Source organism: Notamacropus eugenii, chromosome 7, assembly GCF_028372415.1.
Source record: "Notamacropus eugenii isolate mMacEug1 chromosome 7, mMacEug1.pri_v2, whole genome shotgun sequence".
Lineage (NCBI taxonomy): Eukaryota > Metazoa > Chordata > Mammalia > Diprotodontia > Macropodidae > Notamacropus > Notamacropus eugenii.
This window is the reverse complement of record NC_092878.1, coordinates 58,773,710-58,799,880: the sequence shown is the minus strand read 5'-3', so window position 1 is coordinate 58,799,880 and position 26,171 is coordinate 58,773,710. Positions and strand designations below refer to the sequence as shown.

The following is a 26,171-nucleotide window of genomic DNA, read 5'->3' as shown; positions in this document are numbered from 1 at the left end:
CTATAAAGAAACTTCTGATAGACAGTTTTAGGTACTTAGAATCTCCCAGAAAAGGATATGTAGAATCAAAAAAAATTAGAGATGGAAGAGACTTTGGAGATCATCTAGGCCAAGCTTCTCATTTCAAAAAGGTGGAAAATGAGGCCCAGTAATTTACTCAAAGTCATGCAGCCTGTTTGTGGTAAAACGGAGACTAGAACCCATGTCCCCAGCTCTTTCAAATGAATTATGCTGAATGCTGAATGAATAATGCAATAAAAAGCACTGGAATAGGAGTGAGACAACTTGGATTAATAACAATAACTAACATTTATATAAGACTGTGCTAAGTACAATTATTATCTCATTTGATCCTCACAACCATCCTGGAGGGCAAATGCTATTTTTATCCCCATTTTACAGATGAGGAAACTGAGGTAAATGTAAGTAAGTGACTTGCCCAGGGTCAGAGCTAATAAGCATCTGAGGTTGAATTTGAACTCATCTTTTTGACTCCAAGCCCAACACTCTATCCACGGTGCCAACTAGCTAGAAAGTGAGTTCAAGCTGCGACATTTGCTGTTGTTGCGTTCTTCCTTCGTTTTCAAAGGCGGCCCTGACATCAGAGAAATGATGACATGACTTGCATTTGACTTTGTTTTGAATGTGGGAGGGCTGTGCAAGGTCACCAATCTCACTTTCTCCTCCTGAGCCCTCTGAACCAGCTAGAACGTGAGTTCAAGCTCTGACATTTACTAGTAAAGTCAACTCCAATTTAAATGCCTATGATGTGTCCCGCACTATGCTAAATGCTGGGAATATAAAGAAAGGCAAAGGACAGTCCTTGCCTTCGAGGAGTTCACAGTCTGATGGGGAACACAACATGCAACGAACTACGTACAAGCAAGATACATACAAGATAACTTGGGAAGAAACATGCAAAGAACTACCTACAAGTAAGTTCCATAAAGATAAATTGGAGTAGTTTCAGAGAGAAAACATTAAGATTAATGAAGGCTGGGAAAGGTTTTTTGCCAAAGACAGGACTCTTGCTGAGCCCTGAAGGAAGTCAGGGAAAGCTAAAGAGCAGAAATAAAAAGGGAAAGAACTTCAAGGCACAGGGGAGAGGGGTAAGAAGGGAAGGGAGAGTCAATGAAAACTCCCAAATGAATCGAAGCACCGCAGCGGGGTGGGGAGCAGTGTCACTGGATAAGCCTAATAAATGAAGGGAGTAAAACATAAGCAGACTGAAAAGAAAAGGTGTCAAAAGTTAGGAGGATTTTAAAGGTCAAACTGAGGATTTTATTTATTGTTTGATACTGGAGGTACTAGAGAGTCACTGAAGTTTCATGAATAGGGAGGGGGAGGGAGGGAAGTAGTCAGACCTGAGCTTTAGGAAGATCAATCTGACAGCTTAATGAAAGATACATCGTATCAGAGAAGCCACAGCAGGCTACTGTTGCAACAATCCAGGTGGGAAAGGATGACAGCCTGCACAGAGAGGGGGATGCAGGATCAGAGGAGGGGGTGGGGTGAGGGAAGGGGGGGTGTGGGGGAGGGGGGGTGACTGAGTACCAGAGATGGTTAGAAACGAGAGGACGGGGAAAATAGCGAGGGGTCAGGGACGACACAAGCTACATTAAGCCGTTAAGAAGAGGGGAGATCGTAGAGAGACCGTGGGCTAGTCGTCCTCTGAGCCCCAACTCGTCTGTAGACTGAGAGTCCCTCGCCCTAGCTACTTTACCGGGGCGTGATAAACGAGATTCGGAGCTTCCTTCCCTCTCCCGGTCCGCCCAGGACAGGTCCCCGCCTCCCCTCTGCGGACTCCAGGAGACTTTCAGGACGGCCCTCGGCAACCGAGCGGAGGTCCTGGAGGGAGAAGCTTTCTCATCTGAAAGTCCTCAGTTCCCGCTTCAACCCCTCCCCCAAGATCCAAAAAGGGCCTACAAGGGATCTGACAGAAGGAAATAAAAGACGGTCGCCGCTACGACCCCCAGACGCGCCAAGGAAACCGGGCTCTTGTCCCCGGGGCTTTCCAGAGCTTCCCACAACCCAGCCCGGAGAGAAAGGACAACTACCCGCCGGGATGTCCGGGACCCCCTTCCCCAAAGACGCCAAGGGGCCCAGCGGCGGCAGGTACCTGTCTCATCTTCCCATAGTTCGGGTCAGGCAGGCAGGGACCGCACCGGGCGCTTCTTCCCTCCTCCTTCCCCCTTTGCGGGCTCACCACCGCCACCGACGGCTGCTTCCCCCGTTACTACAACAACCAACAAGCAACCGCCCGTCCCAATCCACTGCGCAAGCGCAGGAGGCCCAGTGCCGACGCACCGCGCAGCCTCCAGTCTCCGGCGCGAAAGAATTCCGTCATGGCCTTCGCTCTTACGTAGACGTGCCCCCCCTTGTCTGTCTCGGAGCGTGCCTCGGGGCCGCCGCCGCAGTCTGAAGGGGCGTGTCCCAACCCTCGTTTCTTCCGCCCCTCCCCAAAGGAGGGTGGATCACGTGAACTCGTGTCAGGGGAGCGGCTTGGCCAAATCTCACCGTTGATTGGCCTTTGAGGCGTTCCCTCCCCTCTCCTGCGCGAAGGAATGTCCTTTTTAACCAATCAAACTACGGGTTGGCACAAAGTGAACCAATCCAGAATCTGATTCGAGAGGTGGGCGGGTGCACAAGAGGGTCTCAGGTGTACACGGGTATTGGAGTGAAATTGAGGGTTCCGCTGGTGTTCTGGGCTCTGTTGGCCAGGTACGGGGAGCGCGGGGCCTCGGAGGGAGGAGAAGTCCCGGAGGTCGGGGGGAAATCTGACCGAGGGCTAGTGAAGGGGAAGAGGTAGGGATGAGTCTGCGAGAGGGTCGAGGGGAAGCGCTAAGGAGAGGAGAAAAGGTGAGGGAGGGAAGTCCTGGGGCGATGGGGAGCGGAGAGAGAAGGGGGTCAGAGCAGCGGCTGCGAAAGGATGTGGCGCCCTCCAGGAGGGTCTTTCGGCTAAGGGTGGAGGAGACAGGTGGGCAGTGAGGAAGAAGGAGCAGATAGATGTCTGGTGTTCTACTCCCACCCTCACCATCCTTCTGTGGTTTTTCTTCCCCCCCCACCCCGGCCTTTTTTGGGCTCTTATCCCCAGAAGCTGGGTCTTCTCCCCTCCTCCCCTCCGTGGCTCTTCTCCTCCTCCTTTACCTGGCTCTTATCGCCCCCCAGTTCCATATTGCTCCTCACGCTTCCCCCCAATCTTGTTCCTCTCGTTTCCCCTCCCCTTTCACCTAATTCCTCTTCTTTCCCTCCTCCTTTACCTGGCTCCTATCGCCCCCCAATTCCATCTTCCTTCCCCCCTCCTTCACCTGGCTCCTTGCTTTATTGGGTTCTGTTCCCCCTACCTTCCCAGCTTTCTAAATTGTTTTTCAGTTAGCGGGATCGATCTTCTTTTGCAGTCTTAACTCCATATAGTTTGGGTGCTCCAAACATGTCCTGAGGGACGATAATAGGATCATAGATTTAGAGTTGGAAGGGACTTGAGAAACCATCTAGCCCTAACCAAAGCACCTACTTCGTGTAGGTACTAAGGATATAAAGACACAATGGAAACAGTCCCTGCTCTCAGTGGGACAACATGTATGTATTTACATGTATCCATAAGTATATACGTAAAGATAATAAATGAAAAATCGTTTAAGGAAAAGGGTACTAGCAATTGGAGGGGAACAGGACAGCCTTCTTGTTGAAGGTAGTACTTGAGATCCATCTTCTCCTTCCTTTTCCATTAGAAATTCATATTATTTTAAGTACCTTCATGCACTTTTGAAGATTTTACATTCTGTTATCACCTTGGGTAACTCAACATAAAGGCTTTCATTCTGAGACTTCACCTGGAGAACTCCACATCCAAATATCATATGAGAGTTTTCACTAGGTTCATTTTAGTTAAAACAAGTTGATTTGATTTAAATTGTTACCCAAGACTACTGGATTGAATCTTGGTGGCTGTTTGTTTTTGCTTTTTAAGTATAGTCTTATAAGATATAATCTTAGATTCTTCAACTTGAGTATCAATGTCTGTTTCACAGGTAGAGAAACTTCATTAAAATATTACCAAACAGGGTCATTCCACTTCAGTTTTCTTCTGATGCCTCATTGTGGTGTGAAGGACATCTTGTGTTCTTGAAGTCTATGCCAACAGATTGCATCCCTGACAGGTCCTACCAAGCTGGAAAAGCTTCAAGTATGGACCAGGTGATAGACATTATGTATCTTTCATCCAAGGACCAGCTTAGCTAAAGACACTAACCACCAAGTTGACCAAAGGATAATGGATTTTTCAGCCACAGCAACTCTCAAGAACTGTCTCCTGAGTTTTAGAAGGGATATCATTTTCATTCATTGGAGGGAGTGCCCACACCCATGAAATAAGGAAATTGTGAATGAGAACAGTCTCTCCTAGCCTTACGATTTCCTCTCTAGCTATTAAACCAATGCCTGTGTGACATTTGAGAAGCCCCTAACTTCCTTGGTGTCAATTCCCACATCTGCAAAATGTGTATTTACTATTAAATCAGTGGTTCTCAGATTCTTTTTGATTACATCATAGTATTATTGTTTGCCATAAAGAATTTCAGGACACTAAATATCTAAAATTTGCAACAAAGAAGAGTTCCTCAGCAGCAGTGTCTCCAGAGGAATGGACTTTTGGGTTCTTCTGCCTTTCTTTCTCTTCCCCGTTCTCCTTTACGCTCTTCTGTAATTCCCCAAGAGTCACTGTGGAGATGGCAGCTTTGCACCTCCCAGGATTAGAGCTGGCATGGTGATCTTCTCCATGCTAGCAAAAAGCAATCAGCAAAAACCACAGTTAGCAGCAGCGACCAGAGAGTTCATAGGATACCTTTTAGAAACGACTGGATTACTTGATCTCTGAGCTCCTTCTTGCTCTAAATGCTATGATAATGCCTGAGAGAATGCCCTGTATTTAAGACTTCTAGAATATTCAGCTGATTTACAGAGCTTATTTAATGCAGTTCAGCAAACATTTATCCAATGTCTACATTGTTTAATGTGCTAGATGCTGGAAATGCAAAGAAAATAACAAATAGTCCTGGCTTTCAAGGACCTTACATTTTACTAGGGGAATACAGCATGTATACAGATAAGTATAATGCAAGGTAAGAAGTGAAGAGGAAAAAGAAACAGATGAGACAGTTCTCTAGAAAAATTGGAGGAGGGAGAGAGTAGTTGCAGGTACAATTGGAATCAGGAAATACTTCATAGAATTTGTAGTAACTGCTGAATCTTGAAGAAAGAATTTCAGAAAAGTGGAGATGAAAAGAGAATGCTTTTTGAGGCATGGCAGATAGTTTGTATGCATGCATAGAGACGGGAAATGATTAACTCTTCCTAAATTCAACTAGTCTATTTTACTGGAACATAAGTTGAGAAAGTGGAAGAAGTGTGAAATAAAGATGAAAAGGTAAATTTGAACCACATTTTAGAGGACCTTCAATGCCAAGTTAAGGCATCTGTTTTATCCTAAAGGCAGCGGAGAGTCATGGAAGGTTTTTGAGCATAGGAATATTGTGGTCGCACCTTTAAGATTATTTTGACAACTATGTGAAAGTCACCCTAGAAAAAGGAGAAGCTAGAGGTGAGAAGATCAGTTAAGAGGCCTTTGCAGTAATCTAGGAAAGAGATGAAATTGTGAAATGATAGGACAGTAAGGAGAAGGGGAGGTGGTACAGGTAGAATTGAGGGCTTGGCAACTGGTCAGATATGATGGACTGAGTAAGAAGGCAGGGTCAAAAATGACTGTGAAACATGTATAGTTGATATTGCAATGTTTTCCCTCTCAAAGACTGGAAGAGAGAGACAAAGGACTGAGAGAATTAGGAACTTGAAATTTTTAAAAATAAATGGTAATTTTTTTACATGTAATTTGGAAATATTTAAGGAAATAATTAAAAATATACATGTCTGTTAAATGACTGAAATTACAAACCTTGGTGACTGAGAGGATGGTGGTATCCTCAACAGAAATGGGAAAGTTTACAGGAGTAGAGAGTTAGAAAAGAAGGGGTGTGTGAAAAAATGGTTTCTCTTTTGGACATGCTGAGTTTGAGATACTAGAGGGCATCTAGGAGATGACAAAATGGTCTAGGAGAGACATTAGGACTGGAGATATATGTATGAGTCACCTGCCTAGGTAGATAGATACTCTGGTAATAGGTGAAAGCCATTATGAGAGAGAAGATAGAGGAGAAGAATGTTCAGGATGGAGTGCTGGGGAATACTCACACTAAGGGATAGGAAATGGGTGGTGATCCAGCAAAGGAGACTGAGAAGTAGCAGTCAGATGGAAGGAGAACTAGGGGAAAGTATTATCATAAAAGCCAAGGGAAGAAAGAATGTCAAAAGAAGAGGGTCTGTTTTAAAAAAAAAAAAAAGTCCTTTGCAGTTTTCAGTAGAGTGGTTTGGATGGGTGTCAGATTTCAAGGTACCAAGAAGTCAGTGGACAGTGAAGAAGTGGAAGTAATCAGTATTTTCTCACTAGAAATTTCTAACTATATGAACTATTATATAAGTTTTGTGAAAGAGAAATAGTACAATAGCTTGAGGGGTCAGGAGATTGAGGTAAAAGTTTTTTGTTTTTGTTTGTTTTTTTAAGAATGAAGGAGGTCTGAGTATATTTGTACGCAACATGGAAAGAGGCAATAAATGAGGAGAAATCAAATATAAGAGGGATGGGGGAATAATTAAAGTTATCTTCCTGGATGGATGGGATCAAGGGCACAAGTAGAACAGTTAAGCTGGCAAGTAGAAAAGTCACCTCATCCTGACTGGAGCAAAGGAGATGTGGTATTGTAGAAGGTTTTTGAGGTATAGACTGGGGAAGAAAAAGGACCTCATGGGGGCCTCCGCTCAGTTTTTTTTTTTTTCTCCACAAAGTGAGCAAGGATTGTAGGAATAATGTTGAGAGCTTAGGGGAAAAGGATAAGTTTTGGAATATCAACTGCAATGAGTGTAATAATCAATCCACAAAAAGCTAAAAGGATTGCCATTCAGCAGTGAGGCCCCAGTTGAGATTATATAACATGAATCTGTAGTGAACTCCACATGGTTTTGTTTGGGGATTTCTTCTAGCAGTATTCAACGGTAGAGGAGGGAATTCACTGAAAAACTTCTCTAGAAGTGATAGACTAGGTAGGTAGATAGAAGGATCAGCAACGACAAAACAAGTTTGATAAAGGACTCTTATGTAACCAATAAAGCAAGGAGTCTGGATTAACATTACAGGGAACATAAAGGATTAAAAATTAGCTTAGAGAAAGAATATGGGAAGGCAGTTCAACCCAAAGGAAAATGGAGTTAGAACAGCTTCATACAGAAGACACTGGGTCAATAAGTACCTATAGTAGTCTTCCTGTTTACAGAGAAGCTGCAGAATGTAGTGAGGAAAGCACTAGATTGGAGATCAGAAGACCTGAGTCTTGAGTTACAGATAGAATGAATTCACTAGCTGTGTGACTTTAGGCAAGTCAGTTAATCTCTCTTCCACATCTGTAAAGTGAATATAATAGCTGTTCTGTGTAGCTCAATTATTGTGAAAACCAAATGAGATAATAAATATGAATGTAATTGGAAAATTAAAGAACACATACAGGGTGTGTGTGTGTGTGTGTGTGTAAAAGTAAAGTATTATTCTGGATGATTGGCATGCTGAAATGTTTCCACAAGATATACCATGCACCCTTTTCTCATCTCTATTTTTCCTTATTTTAAAATTACCAGTAGTATGTACCTTTGTTCATTGCCCAGTCCATGGCAGTAGGAACTTAAGAAATTATTGAGCCCTAGTTTTTAGGATAAACATTAAGGAAACTGCTAGTTTTGTGAGAACAGCCATAAAGATAAAAGATTTTATGTGCATGAGCATAGATAAGTGTGTAAAAGAATACTGGGGAGGATAGCATTAATCTGGAATGTATGAAGATAGTTTGAATGCTTTGCTTTTCCAAAAATGGAAAGATTGTCCCTATTATTAAGTTAACCCATCCATCCTCCATTCCCTAAAGTTCTCTCACAGACACCTCTGATCACAGAAGCAGCTGGGTAGCACTTAGAGACCTAAGGTTTGCAGTAAAAAGAATGATTTGGCATCAGAAAACATCGATTCTAGCATCAGTTCTGCATCTCACTACTTGAACAAGTCGCTGAACCTCTCTATGCCTCTCTCTGCTATTGTGTGAAAAGAGGAGATTAGATAAAATTACCTTTAAGATCCCTTTCGACTCTAGATCGATGATCCCAAAGCCTTTTCTCTAGTGTGTCTCCATCTGCTTGTCAGGGTTGTTATAGAGATATCTGCTTGGGGTGAGAGGTTAGAATCATTGAACTATAGGGGTCTATGACTCGATGATTATATTGGAACTCATATCAGGGTCCAGGGGAGAACAAAAGCCTTTCCCCTCTTCTATTTCCACTGTCCTGCTAATTTCTGGTCTCTTCAGTGTGGAGAAAGCTAAAGGTAACTGTCCCTTCAGTACTAACTTAAGGCTGTAGTCATCCTCAAAGAACAGAAGCAGCTGAGTGGTAGAACTCCCAGCTTGCCTCTTTTTCATTTGGTCTAGGCTGCATGTCTTGACATGCTGCAGGATAACCTAACATAATAATTGGCAGGCATAAGCCTTCTATTTTGGAATAAATTTCTAGGTCTTATTTGTTGCATCATTGCTGAGAAGTATTGACAGGTTCTCTCTAGCCACTTCTATGCATGGTACTCAAGGGAAAGTAGAACAATTAGCAGTTCCTATGTAGACATCCATAAAATAACCAGGAGTCAAGGTACAAACCCTATTTAACACTTTATGGATTTTTTCTTCAATACTGGATACCCAGAGGTTGAAGAGAATGAAAGGCTTCTAAAGGTTCTCAACAACATTGGTAGACTACCAAAACACCCAAATACAAAACGTTTGAAGAGAAACCCTCTTACTGGTAAGAAATAAGAAAGTGACTAACTGACTAAGGCTGAATTCATTCCCCAATAACTGATTCCATGTTGTTTTGTTATCTTGACAGCCTAATCTTTGTCCCTAGTATAGCACCTGACAGAGAAGCCCTGCTGGTGCTGAAGTGAGAAATGAGTCGCTTCTTGAATGTGCTACGAAGCTGGTTGGTTATAGTATCCATCATAGCCATGGGGAACACACTGCAGAGCTTCCGAGATCACACCTTTCTCTATGAAAAGCTGTACACTGGCAAGCCAGACCTTGGTGAGTATCCTGGAGATCATATTCTTATCCAGGAGTGGGGCATGATGATAGTCCAGTGCTCAAGAAGTTCAGTTTTTATAATAGTTTTTTTTTTTGGTCATTTTGGACTTGACAAACCAATAAATATGAGCATTTGCATGAGGAAAGAAGACGAAAAGAAACTTATACATGAAAACTTCATTATATATAGCTTGGGTTTTCTAAAAATATATAATATAGAGTACATTGGCTTTTAAGATTTCCTGTTTGTCTGTCTTATCCTCTGAACTTCTTCTTTTCTGTATGCTTTTTAAATTCTTTACTGATACTCTTATTCTCTTCTTTTCTACTTTGTTATCATTATAGCCCCACCTAATATTCACTTTCCAAAAGATTGAAAAACAAAACAACCTCCCTTGGTATCAATAAGCATAATCAAACAAAACAAATCTACTCATTGGACTTGACAATGTGTGGAAATGAGATCTCTTTCTCCAGAGAGTGCCCTGGATAGAAAGCAGAATAGGATGAAATGTGGCTGTAGCAGCAGATAGTGACACAACGGATAGAGTGCATGACCTGAAGTCAGGAAGACAAATCTTCTTCAGTTCAAATCTGCCTTCAGACACTTACTAGCAGTATCACTTCACTCTATTTCCCTCAGTTTCCTCATTTGTAGAATGATCTGGAGAAGGAAATGGCAAACATTCCAGTATCTCTACCAAGAAAATCCCAAATGGAGTCATGAAGAGTCAGATATGACTGAAATGATTCAACAGCCACAAATGTGCGCACCTCTTTCCCTTGTGAGGTCCCAGTGAAATGTTAGTAGCCTTTCTTATGATCTTATAACTTTTTATGAAATAAAGACAGTGGCTCATTGGGTTTTCTTTGCTATGCAGATGGAGAATGACTTACTTATGGTCACAGCAAAATCAGGGACAGTCCTCCAGGGAAAAAAATTCAAACTCCCTTTCCTTGGCTGTATCCCCTAGAAAAATTGATTTCCTCTGGGGAAAATTAGAGATAGTCATTCCTTCTCCAGAGCCTCTCTGCTATGAATGCTGTAAGATTTCTTGTTTCTCTCATGTGATATGTACTACATAGAGCCAGCATAGGGAATTAAGATGGCTTTGGTTTCAGCAAAAATCTCCTGTCAGCTGACAGTTCTGTGTCACATTTATAGCTAACCTAGATAGAAATTCCATCCTGTTGTCTGCAACATCTGAGGGGAGAATGAGCTGGTATAGGCTATGCCTGAATTTAAACAAAACCACTACAAAATACACAGGAGTAAAGTATCTGGGGAAATGAATGGGACTGATCTTTTTAAAAAAATTTTACCAAAAGAGTTTATAATGTATATTTACTGTTCTTCATTTATCAGGTATTCCATGCCAAGTTTTTCAGGCTTTAGAAGACCCCAACCATTTCTCCAGTCATATAATTTCCTAGACAGATCATTTGCCCATTTGCCCATGTAAGGCCAAACTAGTTTTTCTTATAAGAGCAATACAGAGAAGCTAGAAGAAATCTAGCCTTAGGTATCTATGATAGAAAGGATAATGAACCTCTAAGAGTTGCCAGGGACAATCCATCTTCAACAAAACGATAAGCATCTGGAGGTTGCCCGCAGATGTAAAAGTTGTCCCCATCAGCTCTTAACATTGGATAATTAGGAGGCAAAGTGGATAGGACACTGGAATTGGAGTCTGAAAGACCTTATCAGGCACATACTAGCTTCATGAACCTGAGCAAGTCACTTGACCACTGTCTATGTTAGTTTCCTCGTATATAAAATAGGGATCATCATAATGTCACAGTGTTGTTGTGAGGATCAAATGAAATATTTGCAGAATGCTTGCAAACCTTAAAGTGCTCAGTAAATGCTAGTAGCTCTTACTATTAACAATAATAATTAACTGGACCAGAAGTCTGAGAGAAAAAAAGGAGCCCTTAGCTGTTGTCCCAGGCAATAAGCCACAAGAAGCCTCAGGCTGACCAGAGATGGTAAGGGGGTCCCTGTTAGCTCTTAACAGAAATGAGAAGGAAGGAGAGTTCAACTGAAATAGGCATTGTGGGATTGCTAAACAAATTTTATTCTCTCATCTGTCATCTCCCAACTAGATTACATTAATGTCCTATCCTTAGGAATGCTCTGGACCCTCCCTTAGAAATACCAGCTGATGCATAATCTGATTAGAATTAGTGGCGAGTGCTAATAGTATTTGCACTGGCTAAAAAAAAATTACCTTTTTCTATCTTACTATTATAGCAAGTAAACTTAGCTGGAGTATGACGTCTAGTTTTTAATTTAGGGAGTGTGGTCCCCTCAGACTAACAGCTAGGCCTGTCTTAACATTTTCAGTTCATCACAGAGTGAGAGAGACATCATGAGGGTAGGGAGTGGTAGGTGTGGGTTGTCTTTGATTTAGAAATCTATAACTCTTGGATTTCAGAGTCCAAGACACACTAGTTACACAGCAATAATAGCCCTTCCATATTTGTCGGTCTTTTGTGACATGGGACACTAGAAAAGTAGCTTTACTTCCACAGTGGGGATATGTGCTCAGTCTTTTCACAGAAGAAACTTAATTATGACCTGTGTAACTATGGTGGGAGTAGCCACCTATTTATATAGACTGAGCTGCTTTATCCTTATTATCCTTTGTCATTAATAAAGTCACTTTTATGGCATTTTGTGAACTATTATGGTGTCTGCATTTTGAGCTGAAACGTGAATTGCTGAACTGGCCTGAATTAGGCCTGGCCCAGGATATTAGGCATAGTCAGCAGAATCTAATTATATCTAAAAAAAGTTGGTCATAAAGAGTGGAGGACATAGGAAGAGAGGACATGAATCCAGTTCACCAAAAGCAACTCTTTGAGAAAAAAGAAAACAATCCCCAGTCTTGCTGTCCTCCATTGGAGAATGAGTTGCAAAGGAAATTAGTCCTTATGGCACCAAGTATGCAGAACCCCCTATTTTAGCCTGCTTAAAAGAGGGAAAAAGCAGTTCCTCCATCCAGGGTCTCTAACTGGTATGGGTGAATTTGCATAAGCAAACCCTCTGTAAGATAGAAAGATGAAAGTAATCTATCCTTGTGCATTGGGGCAGAGTTGAATGAGTTTTTTTGATTTTTGATATCTATACCTTGAAGGAAGAGGAGCAGCTTATGGATCTATGATCCAGCTTTTCTAAAGCTGTTAATAGGAGCCAAGGTATGGTTGATTCTGCTCTATTTTTACTTTCCCTTTCAGGTCTCTTAAGCATCTAACAAGCTAACCCTACAGAGTAAATGGGAGCTTCCTCTTTATTCTACTGGCATGACTCCCCATATACCCCTAAAAACTTCTGTGGCCACAGAATACCAGAATCTTGTGTCTGACATTCCAATTACCTGTTTCTTCTCCACTATCTTTCCCCGACTTTAACAATGACTTGAACCATGAGTTCATTGCAAGCAACACCTGCCAAATATTCTGGAATAGGTCTAATTCAGGACAGATTAATGATTCAGATTGGGGTTTAGAATATAATGAGGCTCTCATGGTCCATAAAATGTGATAAGAATGACTTTACTAAAAACAAAGGACACGTTACCTAAAGTTTGAAAAGACAGCAATAAATACAAAAGGCTGCGTCCCTCTGCCTCATACTCACTACAGCAATGAGCCATACTAAGTCAGAAAGACATTTGATTGAGAATTTGATACCAAGTCCTCATAAACTAGGCCTTTTATGGTTCTTTTGGCAAGAAATCCAAATAATGGTTATCCTAAGAACAACTTCCCCAGCTCCTTGTCAAGAAACCATTCCAGCCTACATAAAACAATTGATGCACCTGTTATAGAGGCAATGCCAAAAGTGAGATAGAACAGTCAACCCTATTATGCAGCACTTTATGAGGGTACACAAAATGTTCTTTAATTCCCACCAGGGTTGTCAGTTGCCTTTGCTCAAAGTGCAGTGTCAGAATACACCATAAGTCAATAAGACCCTTACTTGAATGAACGTAACTTTGCTCACAACCAATCTCTTCCCTAGCCACTGGAAGATAGTTTGATTTAGGCCTAATCCAGAGGATACAGGCATAGATTCAGTGGAGTATCCATGAATTTATCTCTTATAAAAGCCAACTATGAGCATTTTCTTCATTCTAGATTTCTGGAACCTTTCTTGAGTCAATCTTGGAACAGACCTGGTCTTTCTTCCTATATGTTCTCAGACATTAGACAAGATCTCTAGGAACAGCTCTGGGCTTTAATGATATTCCTAAACCTGTTCTAGTCTTAACCTTCATGATGATGTCAGACCTGGAAAGAATTCCAGGGACAGAAAAAATGAGGTATGATTAATATGATATATTCTATACCATAAAGGTTTTCCCCCTTCTCTTTTCTTTCTCTATCCTGGCTGCTTCTGTAAGCTCTTATCTCTGCTTCTTTAATGTTGGCATTCTCAAAGGTTCTATCTAGGATACTCTTCCACTTTCTCTCAAACAAAAGAGTTAACTCTATGAAAATGATTCCCCAATATGTGTATCTTTCACCCCTGACCTTTCTGTTTTCAGATGTGATCCCAGATGCCTAAAGGATAGTTTTATCTGGAAGTCCCACTTACATTTCAAATTCAACATATCCAAAAGTAGACTTTTGGTCCACTCCTTTATTTCTCCTCTCTGAGGAGAATCTGTGAGCTGTCTTTCTATCTAGCTTCAACTAATTTGTGTTCTGGTTTTACCTGGAGTGTGACTGTTAATGTGAATGTGTTTTTGTTTTTTCAATATTATATTAACTTTATATGGGACAAAGATCTTACATTTAAAATATCAACAGTTGAGTTAATATTTTTAAAACTGTAATTTTATATATTACCTGAATGTAAAAGATTACATTTTAAAAATCAGGAACATAAGAGCATTGGGTTCTCTCATAGATACAGCTAAGAGGATAATTATAGGAGTTTTTTTCCCTTCAAGTTAACAAATACTTATTAAGCATCTGCTACTTGCAAGGTATTGGGCTAGGCCCTAGAATAAACAAAGACCAAAATAAAATGTGAAATACTCACTATCCTTAAGGAGTTTGTATTCAAGGCAGATACAAGATATACTTGAAGCTTAAAATTGCTTTTTTCTGATCACTGTAAGATATTTTTAAAATTTTTATTGATACTTTTTGGGTTTTATTGATACTTTTTGGATTTTTACTTTGTCTTCATTTCCCAATATGGTTCTCTACCATCTCCTTCACAAAGAGATATTCCTTGTAACAATGTTTAAAAAAGAAAGAGAAAAAAACAAGTCAGTAAAACTAACCATTTCCAACAGGTCTGACAGTCTGTATGCAGTGTTCAACACAAAGCCCCAACACCTCACCAAAGAAAGATACAAAGTACATCCTTTCAGTTTCCAGGTCTTTGCCATCACAAAAAGAACTGCCAAAAAATTTTTTTTGCCCTTTTCCTCATTCTTTGATCTCTTTGGGATACAGACCTCATAGTAATATTGCTGGATCAAAGTTTTAAACTCCTTTTGGAGTTTTGTTCTCCAGAATGGTTGGACCATTTCACAGCTCCATCAGCAGTGCATTGGCGTACTTATTTTCCCACATCCCCTCCAGCATTTGTCGTTTCTGATAGGTGTGAGGTAGTAGACCAAATCTTGATTGGAAATCCAAGGAAAAAAATCACAGTAAGTTATATTTCAAGCCTAAGCTAGCATAGGGAGACAGAGAGGTTTGTGAATAGTGGGGACAGGATCTGGCCAGGGTAGGCTACACAGACCATTCCAGCACACAGGAACTAAAAGCAAATCAGGGCTGGGCACTAGGGCAAGAAGAGATCACATCACTATACTGGGGGGACCCCAGTCTTGTGCAGGGTGAGAGGAAGGATGCCAACTAGAAGCTCCATCCTTCACTACCCAGTTCCAGGTCACAGATCGAGGGTGGATTGAGGAGGGGACTTGTGCTTAGGAGTGTTCCACGATAACCTATAGTTGTGGACCCTAAGATACTTATTGATTAAGGAGCAAGTTCAGAAGCAAACAATAGCTGGGTAACTGACTCCAGGAGTGTAAGAGGGGTCTCAGTTCTAGTCTCCATTCCGGTCTGAAGCCTACAGCAAATGACCAGAGCAGGAATTTTAGAACAAAAGGGAGCCTGTGGCTCTTTTACTGTGAACCTACAGAGCTTTCCAGCTGGCTGATAGTGACTAAATTAAGTAGCAATCTACTGGAACTTTGACCAGGGGCAAGACCTGAGTCCAAGTCAGGAATTTGCAGAGCTCAGGGCAGTGAGATAGGGGTTGGAGCAATCAGACTTTTCCCTGGATCAGACAGACCACTTTGGAAGCACTTGAAAGCTTTCAGATCCTCCACTTGAGCTCCCCTGTCATTCCAGGATAACATAATGCTCACTAAGAAAACAACAGAAGGACTCATGAGCCCAGACATTCTCCCCAGAAGTGTACAAGCTTGGTCCTCACATAAAGTCTGAAATGAGAAAGTATTGTAGAAGAATGAGTTAAATAAAAAGGAATCCCATCAAAAAGAGTTATTATCATGACAGGGACAATCAAGACACAAATCCAGAAGAAAATGCCTCCTAATTAATGTTTTTTAATTTATTTATTTTTAGTTTTCAACATTCATTTCTATAAGATTTTGAGTTCTAAATTTTCTTCCCATCTCTCCTCTTCCCCTAGCCCAATACAGTGTGCATTCTGATTACCCCTTCCCCCAATCTGCCTTCTCTTCTATCACACCCCTCCCTTCTCTTATCCCCATTTTCTCTCCTTTTTTGTAGGGCAAAATAGATTTCTGTAACCCATTAGCTGTATTTCTTATTTCCCAGTTGCATGCAAAAACAATTCTCAACATTTGTTCCTAAATTTTTGAGTTCCAATTTCTCTCCCTTCCTCCCTCCCTACACATCCCCACTGTGAAGGCAAGCAATTCAACATAGGCTATACATGTGTAGTTATGCAAAAGACTTCCATAATAGTCATGTTGAGAAAGATTAACTGTATTTCCTTCTATCCTGTCCTGTTCTCCATTTATTCTATTCTCTCTTTTGTCCTTGTCCCTCCCCAAAAGTGTTTACTTCCAATTATTGCCTCCTCCCATTTGCCCTCCCTTCTATCATCCCCCCCACCCCACTTCTCCCCTTCTCCCCTACTTTCCTGTAGTGTAAGAGATTTTCATACCAAATTGAATGTGTATATTATTCCCTCCTTAAGCCAAATGTGATGAGAGTAAGCTTCACTTTTTCCCTCTCACCTCCCGCCTTTCCCCTCCATTGAAAAAGCTTTTCCTTGCCTGTTTTATGAGAGATAATTTGCCCTATTCCATTTATCCCTTAAGAGAAATGATAATTAAAACAACTTTACACCTATGAGACTGACTAATATGACAGAAAAGGAAAATGACAAATGTTGGCAAGGATGTGGAAAAATAGGGGCACTAATGCAGTGTTGGTAGAGCTGTGAACTGATCAACCATTTTGGAAAGCAATTTGAAACCATACCCAAAGGACTATAAAACTGCATGCTCTTTGACTCAGTAAAATACCAGTACTAGGTCTGAACCCCAAAGAAATAAAAGAAAAAGATAAGGATGTATATATACAAAAATATTTATAGCAGCTCTTTTTGTGATGGCAAAGAATTGCAAATTGAGGGGATGGCCACCAATCAAGGAACAGCTAAACAAGTTGTGGCATATGATTGTGGTGGAATACTATTATGCTATAATAAATGATGAGCAGGATTCTTTCAGACAAACTTGGAAAGAATTACATGAACTGATGCAAAGTAAAATGAGCAGAACCAGGAGAACATTGTACTCAGTAACAGCAATACCGTACAATGGTCAACTGTGAATGACTTAGCTTTTCTCAGCAATGCAATGATCCAAGACAATTCCAAATGGATTTATGATGAAACAATGCTGTCCATTTCTAGAGAAAGAACTGATAGAGTCTGAATGCAGGTTGAAGCATACCTTTTTTATTATTCTTGCAGAGGAGGTCTGTGTTTTCTTTTGCAATGTGACTAAAATGGAAATTTTTTGCATGTCAAATTCTTTAACTTCTCAAGGAGAGGGGAGAGAAAGGATGGAAGGAGTGAGAGAATATGGAACTTAATTTTTTTTAATGTTAAAATTTTTTGTAATTGAGAAAAATAAAAATCAAATGTAAAAAAAAAGAACCAGATGATAAAGTAGAAATAGAAAGAATCCAATAATTACGTCCTGCCACCCCAAAATGAAAACTTCCAAGAATATCATGGCTAAAATTCAAAATTCCCTGTTCAAAGAAAAAAGTACTACAAGCAATCAAAAAGGAAGAGTTCCTATACCAAAGAGACACAGTCAGGATCATACAAGATTTAGCAGCCACCATAAAAAGTAGCTGAGACCTTCGAATACTATATTGCAGAAGACAAAAGATAGAACCTTACAATCAAAAATAGCAACCCAGGAAAACTGAATGTAACCCTGGGGGAAGGGGGAAGAATCCTAAGTGAAAGAGGACTTCTAAGCTTCCCGATGAAAAGAACTGAGTAGAAACTTTGAAAAAAAAAACCCACAAAATAACACAGAGGTCAAAAGAAACATAAAAAGGCAAACATGAATGTATAATCAGAAGGAATTAAAATAAGAATGAAGTGTAATATGGGGATATGATACATACTGTCAATCCTCAACATTTTCATGTCTAACTTTGGCACAGGATTGCATTGGCAAGCTATGCACAGTAGAGAAAAAATGAGGGACTTGATGTGGGCAACTTTGTGAAGCAGTTGGTATCCTACTAGGTGCTTTACAGGTCTTGTTTATCCTGTCATTGTAAAGAGCTCCCTGTGCATTCATTGCATATTTTCATTGTTTGCCTCTAAATCTCAGAGTTTTGTGTTGCAATTATGCCCCCAAAACAGCACAAGTTCTTTGGGCTCTAAGTCCTTGGTGTGTAGCTGTTGGCCTACCAGCTTGTTAGAGACACCCAAGCAATAGCATCAGTAACAACCTCAACATTAAATTTCAACTCACTTCTGCTATGCTCCCATGCTCTGAGACCCTTAAGGCTCTCAATCAATCAGCACACAAAGCAAATATTGCTGATAGGTTATTTCAAGCTGGTGCATCCTTCATGATCTCCAACACCATCCACTAGCTGTGAAGGACAGATTATTGTAGGTGATGTCTAGACCTCAACAGTCTTCATCTCAGTGTCCTCCAACAGCAGCATCTAAAGTCCCAGGAACCTCTCCCTTGGTTTTCAGAGGATTTATGGAGATTTATAGCAATATAGTATACAGTACATTGTCCTCACACTGCTATCTGACATAGTGAAAGGTAAAATTCAGTTAAAAAAATGTTTTATTTTTGAGAATTTTATTTGCTGTACAGTATGAACTGGAGAAGGAAATGGCAAAGCACTCCAGTATATTTGCCAAGAAAACTCCAGATGGAGTCATGAGGAGTTGGACATGACTGAAAAACGACTGAACCTCAAAATTTATGGTACTGAAGATTTCATGTGTTATGAAAAGTGAATAATGTATTTTTCAATCATATTAAGATCTTAGCAACAACCAAAAAAAAATGTCACAGAATTCTGGGGAACTACCAGTGGGAAAAAATATTTTTTATTGTGATGAGTAAAATTCAACAAAAGTAAACTGAGACATGTTTTCTTCAAGCAAGATAACAGTTAATTAGCAGGGCAATAAAGTGTGTCAAATGGCTATCTCATTTAGGTCAAAAGACCCTGAGGAGGAAGCATAGCACTTTTTTATAATCATTTTGGTCTTTAAACAAAAAAAGGAAGGAAAGCTAAAGGTTGTTAGCTTAGATTTTAGCTGGATTCAATAAAGTTTTTTAAGGTCAGGGAAATCTGGGGATAATTGTAGGTTGCAGGGAAGAAGGAATGGTTACTAAAGAGAGATTGAGATTAGAAAGTGAGAGGGTAAACAAAGGGGCAAACATCCCAGTTGGGGGATGGGATCAAGGGCACAAGTAGAAGAGTTGGCTTTGACAAGGAGAACCACCATTTTTCTCCAAGACTGGAGCAAAGAAGGAGAAGATGATGTTGAAGGGGGTTCGGTATAAAATTGGGGAGAAGGATCACAGAATGAATTGCTTCAATTTTCTCAGTAGAGTATGAAACTACAATCACTAAACTAGGACAATCAGTCAGTCTGTCAAGGAGCATATATTAATCACCTGTTATTTGCTAGGTACTATGCCTTGGGATGAACTCTTCTGATTAGTGAGATCGTGAGGAACCTGAACCATGCTCACTTCATTCCCTGATCGACTCATTCTCTGAACTTCTCACTAATAGCTTTTCCCCCTTGTTGATATCTTCCCCACACAGGGACCATCGTTTTCTTGTCTTTGTATCCCTAGCACTAATCATAGTGCCTGGCTCAAAGTAAGTGCTTAATCAGTGCTATGTCTATCTGTATCTATCTAAGCATTGGGTATACAAAGAAAGATTAAAACAAAGCTTACCTTCAGGGAGCTTCAGTTCTGTTGTTGGAGATAGTGTGTCAATAAATAGGTACACACCAGATAAAGCTAGAGGAGGTAGAAAGTAATCTTAGAAGAGAAAGTTCTGGCAGCTGGAAAAGGAAGGGGGAGAGAAAAGGGGAACCAGGAAAAGCCTCCTGCAGAAGATAGTATAGGTGACTTTAGGAGATAAGAGATGGTTTGGAATATGTGCTGCAAAGAGTGAGAAGGGAGTCAGTCAGGGAAGAGCACAAGAATTGTCTTTCAGCAGTGAGAGACTAGTGGAGATCAGATGACTGATTTGTAGTGGAACTAATCACCACAGTTGTGCAGTTTTCTATAATGTCTTTCAGCAGCTTGTGAGTAGGAACAGAACCTTCTCTGTGGGTGAAGGGTGGGTAAAATACCCCTATTCGTATTTGGAAGAGGACAAGTGAAAATGAGACAAAGGGGAAAGGGATGTGAAAGTAGAGGATAAAGCATAAAGTTGAACTAGATAATTAGAGTTAAGATTACCTCTGCTTTTGGTGTTGTTGCCCAACGCTCTGGTGATAAGCCTCTAAGTATTTATCTAGGCTGTTCAAAACCTTGAACTAGCAGGTTTGTTTGTTTTTCCCTTAGGCACTGAATTAAAACTCTGTATCCCTAACCCACCAGAATAGGTTTTGTTTCTACTTTCCTTGGTCATTTATTGTGTTAATAGATTTTTATTAGTGTCTTTTATTTTTACATCAACTAGATTTTCCTCTATGTCCCACCCTCCTCATAAAGACTCATCTTTTATAACAAAGAACTTTAAATAAAAAAAAAAGGAAAAGAGGGGGAACTTAGCAAAAGAAATCAATCCTTTTTTTTGAAAAAATCTGACTTTCTGTACAATGTTCCATAACCCTGGGTCCTAGGGTTGTACGTAGGGTCACGGGAGAGATTCTTCTTCTTTGGGGTCAAGCCTGTTCTTTATCATTTCCTGCCATTCATCTTCATGAATAGTTTTTGTTCTTTCTATTTACATTGAAGTAATCAAGTAATTGTTTTTCTGGCTACTTACTTCACTTTACATCAGTTCACGTAAGTTTTCCCATGTTTCTTTATAGTCATATTACACATCACTTCTTACAGCGTAGAAATTGTTCATTCAATTTATGCAATACAATTTGTTTCCAGTTATTTGTTAACGCAAAAATTCTAGTGAGTGCGGAGCCGCATACTTCAAAATTACTTTCCAGAATTCACAGCTCGACCAACAGTCCATTTGCTGTGCCTGTCTTTCCATGCTCTCTCCAACGTCAACTATTCCCATATCCTGCCATCTTTGACAGTTTGCTGGGAGTGAGGGACAACGATTTCTCATGTTGTTAGTGATTTGGAGATTTCTTTGATATAGTTGTTAATAGTTTGCAATTGTTTTTTTGAGAATTGTCTGCTCATATGCTCCAGCCACTTCTCTTAGGGAACTAACTTTTGGTCCTAAATACATCTGTTAGTAGTTTTCTACCTTGGATACTAAACCCTTTTCAGTTATTTAATACAAAGGTTTTTTTTTGCTTTGTGGACTATTTCAATAGCCTCTTAACCAGTCTTCTTTTTTCACTGTCTCTCCTCCAATTCATCCTTTACAGTGTTCTGTCAGATTCTTATGTACAACCTTACTGTGTCATTTCACTGTTGAAAATCTTATGATCTGTCACAAAACTTACCTTTTCATCCTTCTCATACCACTTTCCTTTAGTCAAAATGGATATCCCTTACGTATAACCTGTGTTGACCTGACTGTGTATCTTTGCTTTTGTGGTTTTATATTCCTCAAATGTCCCTTCTACCACCACCCTTCCATCTCTAGCAGTTGAAATCTTGCCTTGCCCGTCTGCTATTTCTTTCATGAAGCATTCTTTAATTTCCCTCTACTGCACCCTAAACAGTAACAGTCTTTCTATTTCTTCCCTACTTACCCTCTACCACCATGAACTTTGCATAACATTTATTTGGACCTTTCTTATAAATCCATGTCTTTGTGTGTTAGTTATTTGTATGTGTGTATGTATGTGTATGTATGTTTGTGTATATATGTAAGTGTGTATGTGTGCATTCTAATCCATCTTCTAGATTTGTAAACTCTGTGAAGGGCTGGGTAATTTAATTTTTTTTTCTTTCCCACACTATCTAGTACATATCATGATTAGCTCCTAGCAGATAATAAATAATTACTGTGGTTGAAGTTTTATGAGAGATGCCCTGTTTGCTACCAATAGAAAATGTTATAGCTTAGCAACTCTCACTTTAAAGAGACCTGACCAATTTTCTACATTTCCCCAAAAGGAGAAATCCTTTACAATCCCCATGTTACACACAGCACAGCTTCTTCTCTGCCCAACCAGAGTAATTTCAAGTCCAACTTCCTGTCTCCCATGAATTCCCCTTGGTTGCAGTTCAGATTTTTGGAGCCTAGTAGAAATATGCCCTATTGATGTTCTGCTCCTGAGCTTTTCTGCCATTTCTCTACCACCCAGTGAATGGCCTTCAAGCCCGAACCTTTGGCATCTGGACTCTGCTCTCATCGGTGATTCGCTGTTTCTGTGCCATTGATATCCACAACAGGACGTAAGTAAAGGAAGGGGGTGCTTCTTTCCTTTGGGGGTTCAGGTACCAGGGAAACATATAGCCCCATTGTTATCCAGTTGCTTAATCATAATTACATCACTTCTGCTCCCTCAGGGCCTGAGACCCTCAAGTGTGTCTTTAAGGTCTTAAGATATTTTTGAGCCAACAGTATAAATTGGTGCTGCTATCCTAGTGGTACCCAATTTTTTTTTAGCATCGTCTCTAAAGTTACCTTGAAGAGATCCCCTTATATATGGTTAGCTCTACCCTTAGAAAGTAGAAGCAGCTAGGCACCACAATCATTTTCTTAAAGCCAGAGAAGCTAGGGCACTCAGAATTATACAGTGAGTCATCAGGAATAAGTCTAGAGGTCCTGACTTTTCTATCTAATGCCTCACTCATATACTAGGAGATTTGTATATTTTTAGTATGGGATCATTCTATGACTAACTCTGTTTTTACAGAAGAAAATTTCACTGCTTCACACGGGTTCAAAATCAGAGAGTAATTTCATCTTGTATTCCAGCATTTCAAAATCAGTGTTTCCCATACTATGACTGGGGCTAGGGAGTTGAGGAAAAGCCTTTGAAAGAATTGCAGTGCTAGCCGTATTTTCCCATCTAAAGTGTTAATGGTTTTAGATTTGTTCATGTTGTTGTTGTCCAGTCATTCAGTTGTATCCAACTCTATGTGACCCCATGGACTTGTGTCCATAGGGTTTTCTTGGCAAAGATACTGGAGTGGTATGCCATCACCTTCTCCAGTGTGTCCCCATTTTACAGATGAGGAACTGAGGCAAACAGGAGTTAAGTCACTTGTGCCGGGCAGCTAGTCTGAGGCTAGCTTTGAATTCAGATCTTCCTTACCATCCCAATGCTCTAGCCTCTGCACCACCTAGCTGCCCCAGATCTATGCATAGAAGTCAATATTTATATTGTGTGGCATTTCCTTCAATATGAAAATAGGCTTATTTTACTCCAAAATTTCCCTAACTTTCATTTGTCCTAACTCATAGGACTAGCATCTACGGGTTCCATCAATATATTTCAAACCTCAGAGTATCAGATGGCCAAATTTTAATTTGAAAAACACTTATTTAACATCCCTGTTTAGAACCACTGGAGGGCACTCTAAGCTTTCTTCTGCATAGCATTCCCTCCTGAAACAAAATCCCAGGCATTTTTCAAGAGCCACATCTATGAATGAAAGGCTTTGAAAAGCCAGGATTCTTAAGACTCCAGCTTTTCTGTATTCATTTCATTATTTCACTCCCAGTTCCTGGAACTAGCGGCGAGGACACCAAAGTGCCTCTGAGGGATTTGGAAAGAGACTGTTCTCATGGATTCCACAGGCCCATTGTAATATTTTGAACCTGAAATGGTGCCATTTTATTTCTGTATTCTTAAGTGTGACTCCTGCCAAAGAATCACTGTTTTGTCAAGATGAGAGATGGGTTGTTTCCTCAATGTGTATGTCATCTGCTAGCTGGTTATGCTGTGGCCAAAGGCAACCCTTGAAGAGGTCAGCAAAGGATAACTATTGTATGGCTTTGAAGGCAGCTTGGGTCAGTGGCTAGAGCCTGAGACTCCATTAAAGTTCATTCCAGTCCCAGCTCTCCCACTCACTAGATGCAGGTGGTTAAGCTAGTGATTGACCATGCCTGCCTCAGTTTCTCATCTATAAAAATAAGGTAATACTTAAACATAACTCTTGAAACTATTTTTAAAATAAAACAGAATACAAAAAATGTTACACAAGATGAAATATTCCTACTCTGTGTAAGGGCAGATTTTTCTTTGTGCTTAGAATGAACACACTGAATCTTTCACCATTTCTTTTGTTTTACTAACCCTTCTTCCCACAGCATTTTCTTTGCCATCTCAAGTGATATTTTCCATAGGACAACTCCAAAGTCCCTTCTTCAGTCCTCTTTAGTCTCTAAACTATTATCCATCCACCCATAGTTGGAATGTTGAACTTGAAATCACCTCAAATCTGACTAGCTGGGTGATCCTGAGAAAGTCACTTAGCCCCTGACCTCAGTTTCTTAATTTACCTTACAGGGTTTGTTTTGGGGATTACATGAGAAAATGTATGTAAAGGCTGGACCCCTGAGCCAGTGGTGGTTTGTAAAACTTAAAGCTTCATACAAATGCCTTATTATGCCCCCCTATTCTCCAGAGTAGGTTCTAACTATGCTTCAAGGCTTATCTCACAAACAACCTTCTTCATCATGATTTCCTCAAAGTGAACCCTTACAACATGTCTTGTACCTCTTTTGCAAATCACAGTGGCTTAACCTTCTGTTTCACTGAATGTGTGTCCACTTACTGATACATGGAAAGTCACCTCTGCCTGGATATCCCACTTGCTAGCAAATGGAAACCTTCACTGTGGTTCTTTGGGTGTACTGACTTTGGGCTATGCCTGAGGAGAAGATGGTGCCTCCAGAAAGCTAAGGCAGAATTCAGCTTGTTTCTAGAAATCACCTAAGAAGTAGGGAAACACATGCTTTCTCCTACCAGAATCATCTGTTCCCATTGAATGTTTTCATATGTTGTGGCCATTGGATTCTTTGCTGCTGGGTTATATATTCTGCACCCCACAAAACAGTAACTTCCCACTCTTCCTCTCTGCTCCCCTGCAGTCTCTACCACATCACACTCTGGACCTTCTTCCTTGCTCTGGGGCACTTTCTCACTGAGGTGTTTGTATTCGAGACAGCTGCTCCAACAGTTGGAGTCCTGGCCCCATTGATGGTGGCGAGTGAGTATAAAACAGCTGCCCTACTCCCCCTCACTGAAGAATGGTTCATATCCATCTAAGCAGGGTCTAAATGTGGGAGGGAAGGAATGAAAGGACAAAAGGTATGACAGTTGCCATGTTCATCTATGTACCATGGTCATCCAAATACTTGGTTGATTGGTGACCTTTTCTTGTGTATTTAAGGTTTCTCTGTCTTTGGGATGCTGCTCGGGCTGCAGTACCTGGAGGTAGAGCAAGTGTCCCGGCACAAGAAGAGAAAATGAAGTCCTGCGTACACCTCTTGTTTGCCAGCATCACTTACCCATGGCTGAGCCTTCCTCTACCGTGTTCTCTTCCCACCTATCCTGGTGTCTTTTTTCTCCTTGAACATCAGCCCTCTTTCTCTTCTCCCCACCCCCCCCCTCCCATTCTCTTAGTGTTCTGAATTGCTGCCACAGCTAGGTTTCCCCTTTCTGACCTCTACCTTCATTTTTGGTCTCATCAGTTGATTTTACTTGTGTGGAGGGAAGATGAGAGCTGGAAATCCTAAAGTTGTCATCCTGTCACCGAGCATCTCTAACAGAACTTTGGTACCAGGGACTTGACGATTAGAATGGGGTCCTCTCCCACTGGGACCAAGACTCTTCAAAATTACTAAGATAAGAAAATGGCCTTGCGAACCAACAAACCCATAGAAATCTACGTGTTACTTCTGAATTTGGAGAAGAAAGATCTCTGTCTTATTGTAGACTTTATGAAAATTGATGTCTATGCAGACTGTTTTGTAATAAATGGTAAAAAAAATAAAACAAAAAAAAATGTGCTTCCTTGGGTCTTTTTGCTCCAATTTCATCTAACAGAGCGAGTTCCCCTGCCTCACCGGTGACCACAGGCAAGGGAAGAAAATGTAGCCATTTATTCCACTTCCTCATCACTAAAATAACCACTTCTTATTTTAAAGTAGTCCGAGGTATATATATATTCTAGGAATCCAAGTCTTCATCTCTAATAGCAATGAGCTTTTAATTTTCTGTTTGCCACTTATTTTCCATCCACTCAGGAAATTTCTTCCCTACATCTGGGAAGTTATATACACTGGACCCTATAA

At 40.5% G+C, this 26,171-nt stretch overlaps 2 protein-coding genes and 1 long non-coding RNA gene across 24 annotated transcripts in view; 1 reads left to right on the top strand and 2 right to left on the bottom strand.

Moving 5' to 3' along the window:
• The window catches only part of TTLL5 (tubulin tyrosine ligase like 5), a 387,986-nt gene extending 385,686 nt beyond the window's left edge, over nt 1–2,300 (bottom strand). For 9 of the 18 annotated variants that reach the window (XM_072623502.1, XM_072623503.1, XM_072623507.1 and 6 more), the window contains exon 1: nt 2,120–2,298. The gene's annotated coding sequence lies outside the window, so the exon portion shown is untranslated. Of the gene's footprint in view, nt 1–2,119 lie in introns of all 18 variants that reach the window. The other 9 variants (XM_072623509.1, XM_072623516.1, XM_072623504.1 and 6 more) reach the window with 4 other exon arrangements.
• Nucleotides 1,847–25,886, top strand: ERG28 (ergosterol biosynthesis 28 homolog). 5 transcript variants are annotated; one of them, XM_072623527.1, is made up of 5 exons: nt 1,847–2,115; nt 9,031–9,224; nt 22,228–22,318; nt 24,966–25,084; nt 25,268–25,886. In XM_072623527.1, exons 2-5 carry the CDS (start codon nt 9,092–9,094, stop codon nt 25,345–25,347), a joined length of 423 nt encoding a protein of 140 aa, XP_072479628.1. In that variant the 5' UTR covers nt 1,847–2,115; nt 9,031–9,091; the 3' UTR covers nt 25,348–25,886. The 5 variants fall into 5 exon arrangements, with proteins under 5 accessions (XP_072479628.1, XP_072479624.1, XP_072479627.1 ...); XM_072623523.1 differs by lacking the exon at nt 1,847–2,115 and adding an exon at nt 2,584–2,721; XM_072623526.1 differs by lacking the exon at nt 1,847–2,115 and adding an exon at nt 4,097–4,186.
• Nucleotides 4,186–20,250, bottom strand: LOC140513654 (uncharacterized). The gene is made up of 3 exons (XR_011970267.1): nt 19,724–20,250; nt 8,223–8,313; nt 4,186–4,780 (listed from the first exon to the last, which is right to left on the bottom strand). It is a non-coding gene; the product is annotated as an uncharacterized lncRNA (long non-coding RNA).
• Nucleotides 25,887–26,171: the final 285 nt, after the last annotated feature.

Coding starts and splice junctions, on each gene's coding strand:
- ERG28 (XM_072623527.1), top strand. CDS start 9,092: ATGAGTCGCTTCTTGAATGTGCTACGAAGCTGGTTGGTTATAGTATCC. Junction 9,225..22,227: donor CACTGGCAAGCCAGACCTTG/GTGAGTATCCTG, acceptor TCTACCACCCAG/TGAATGGCCTTCAAGCCCGA. Junction 25,085..25,267: donor GGCCCCATTGATGGTGGCGA/GTGAGTATAAAA, acceptor TGTGTATTTAAG/GTTTCTCTGTCTTTGGGATG.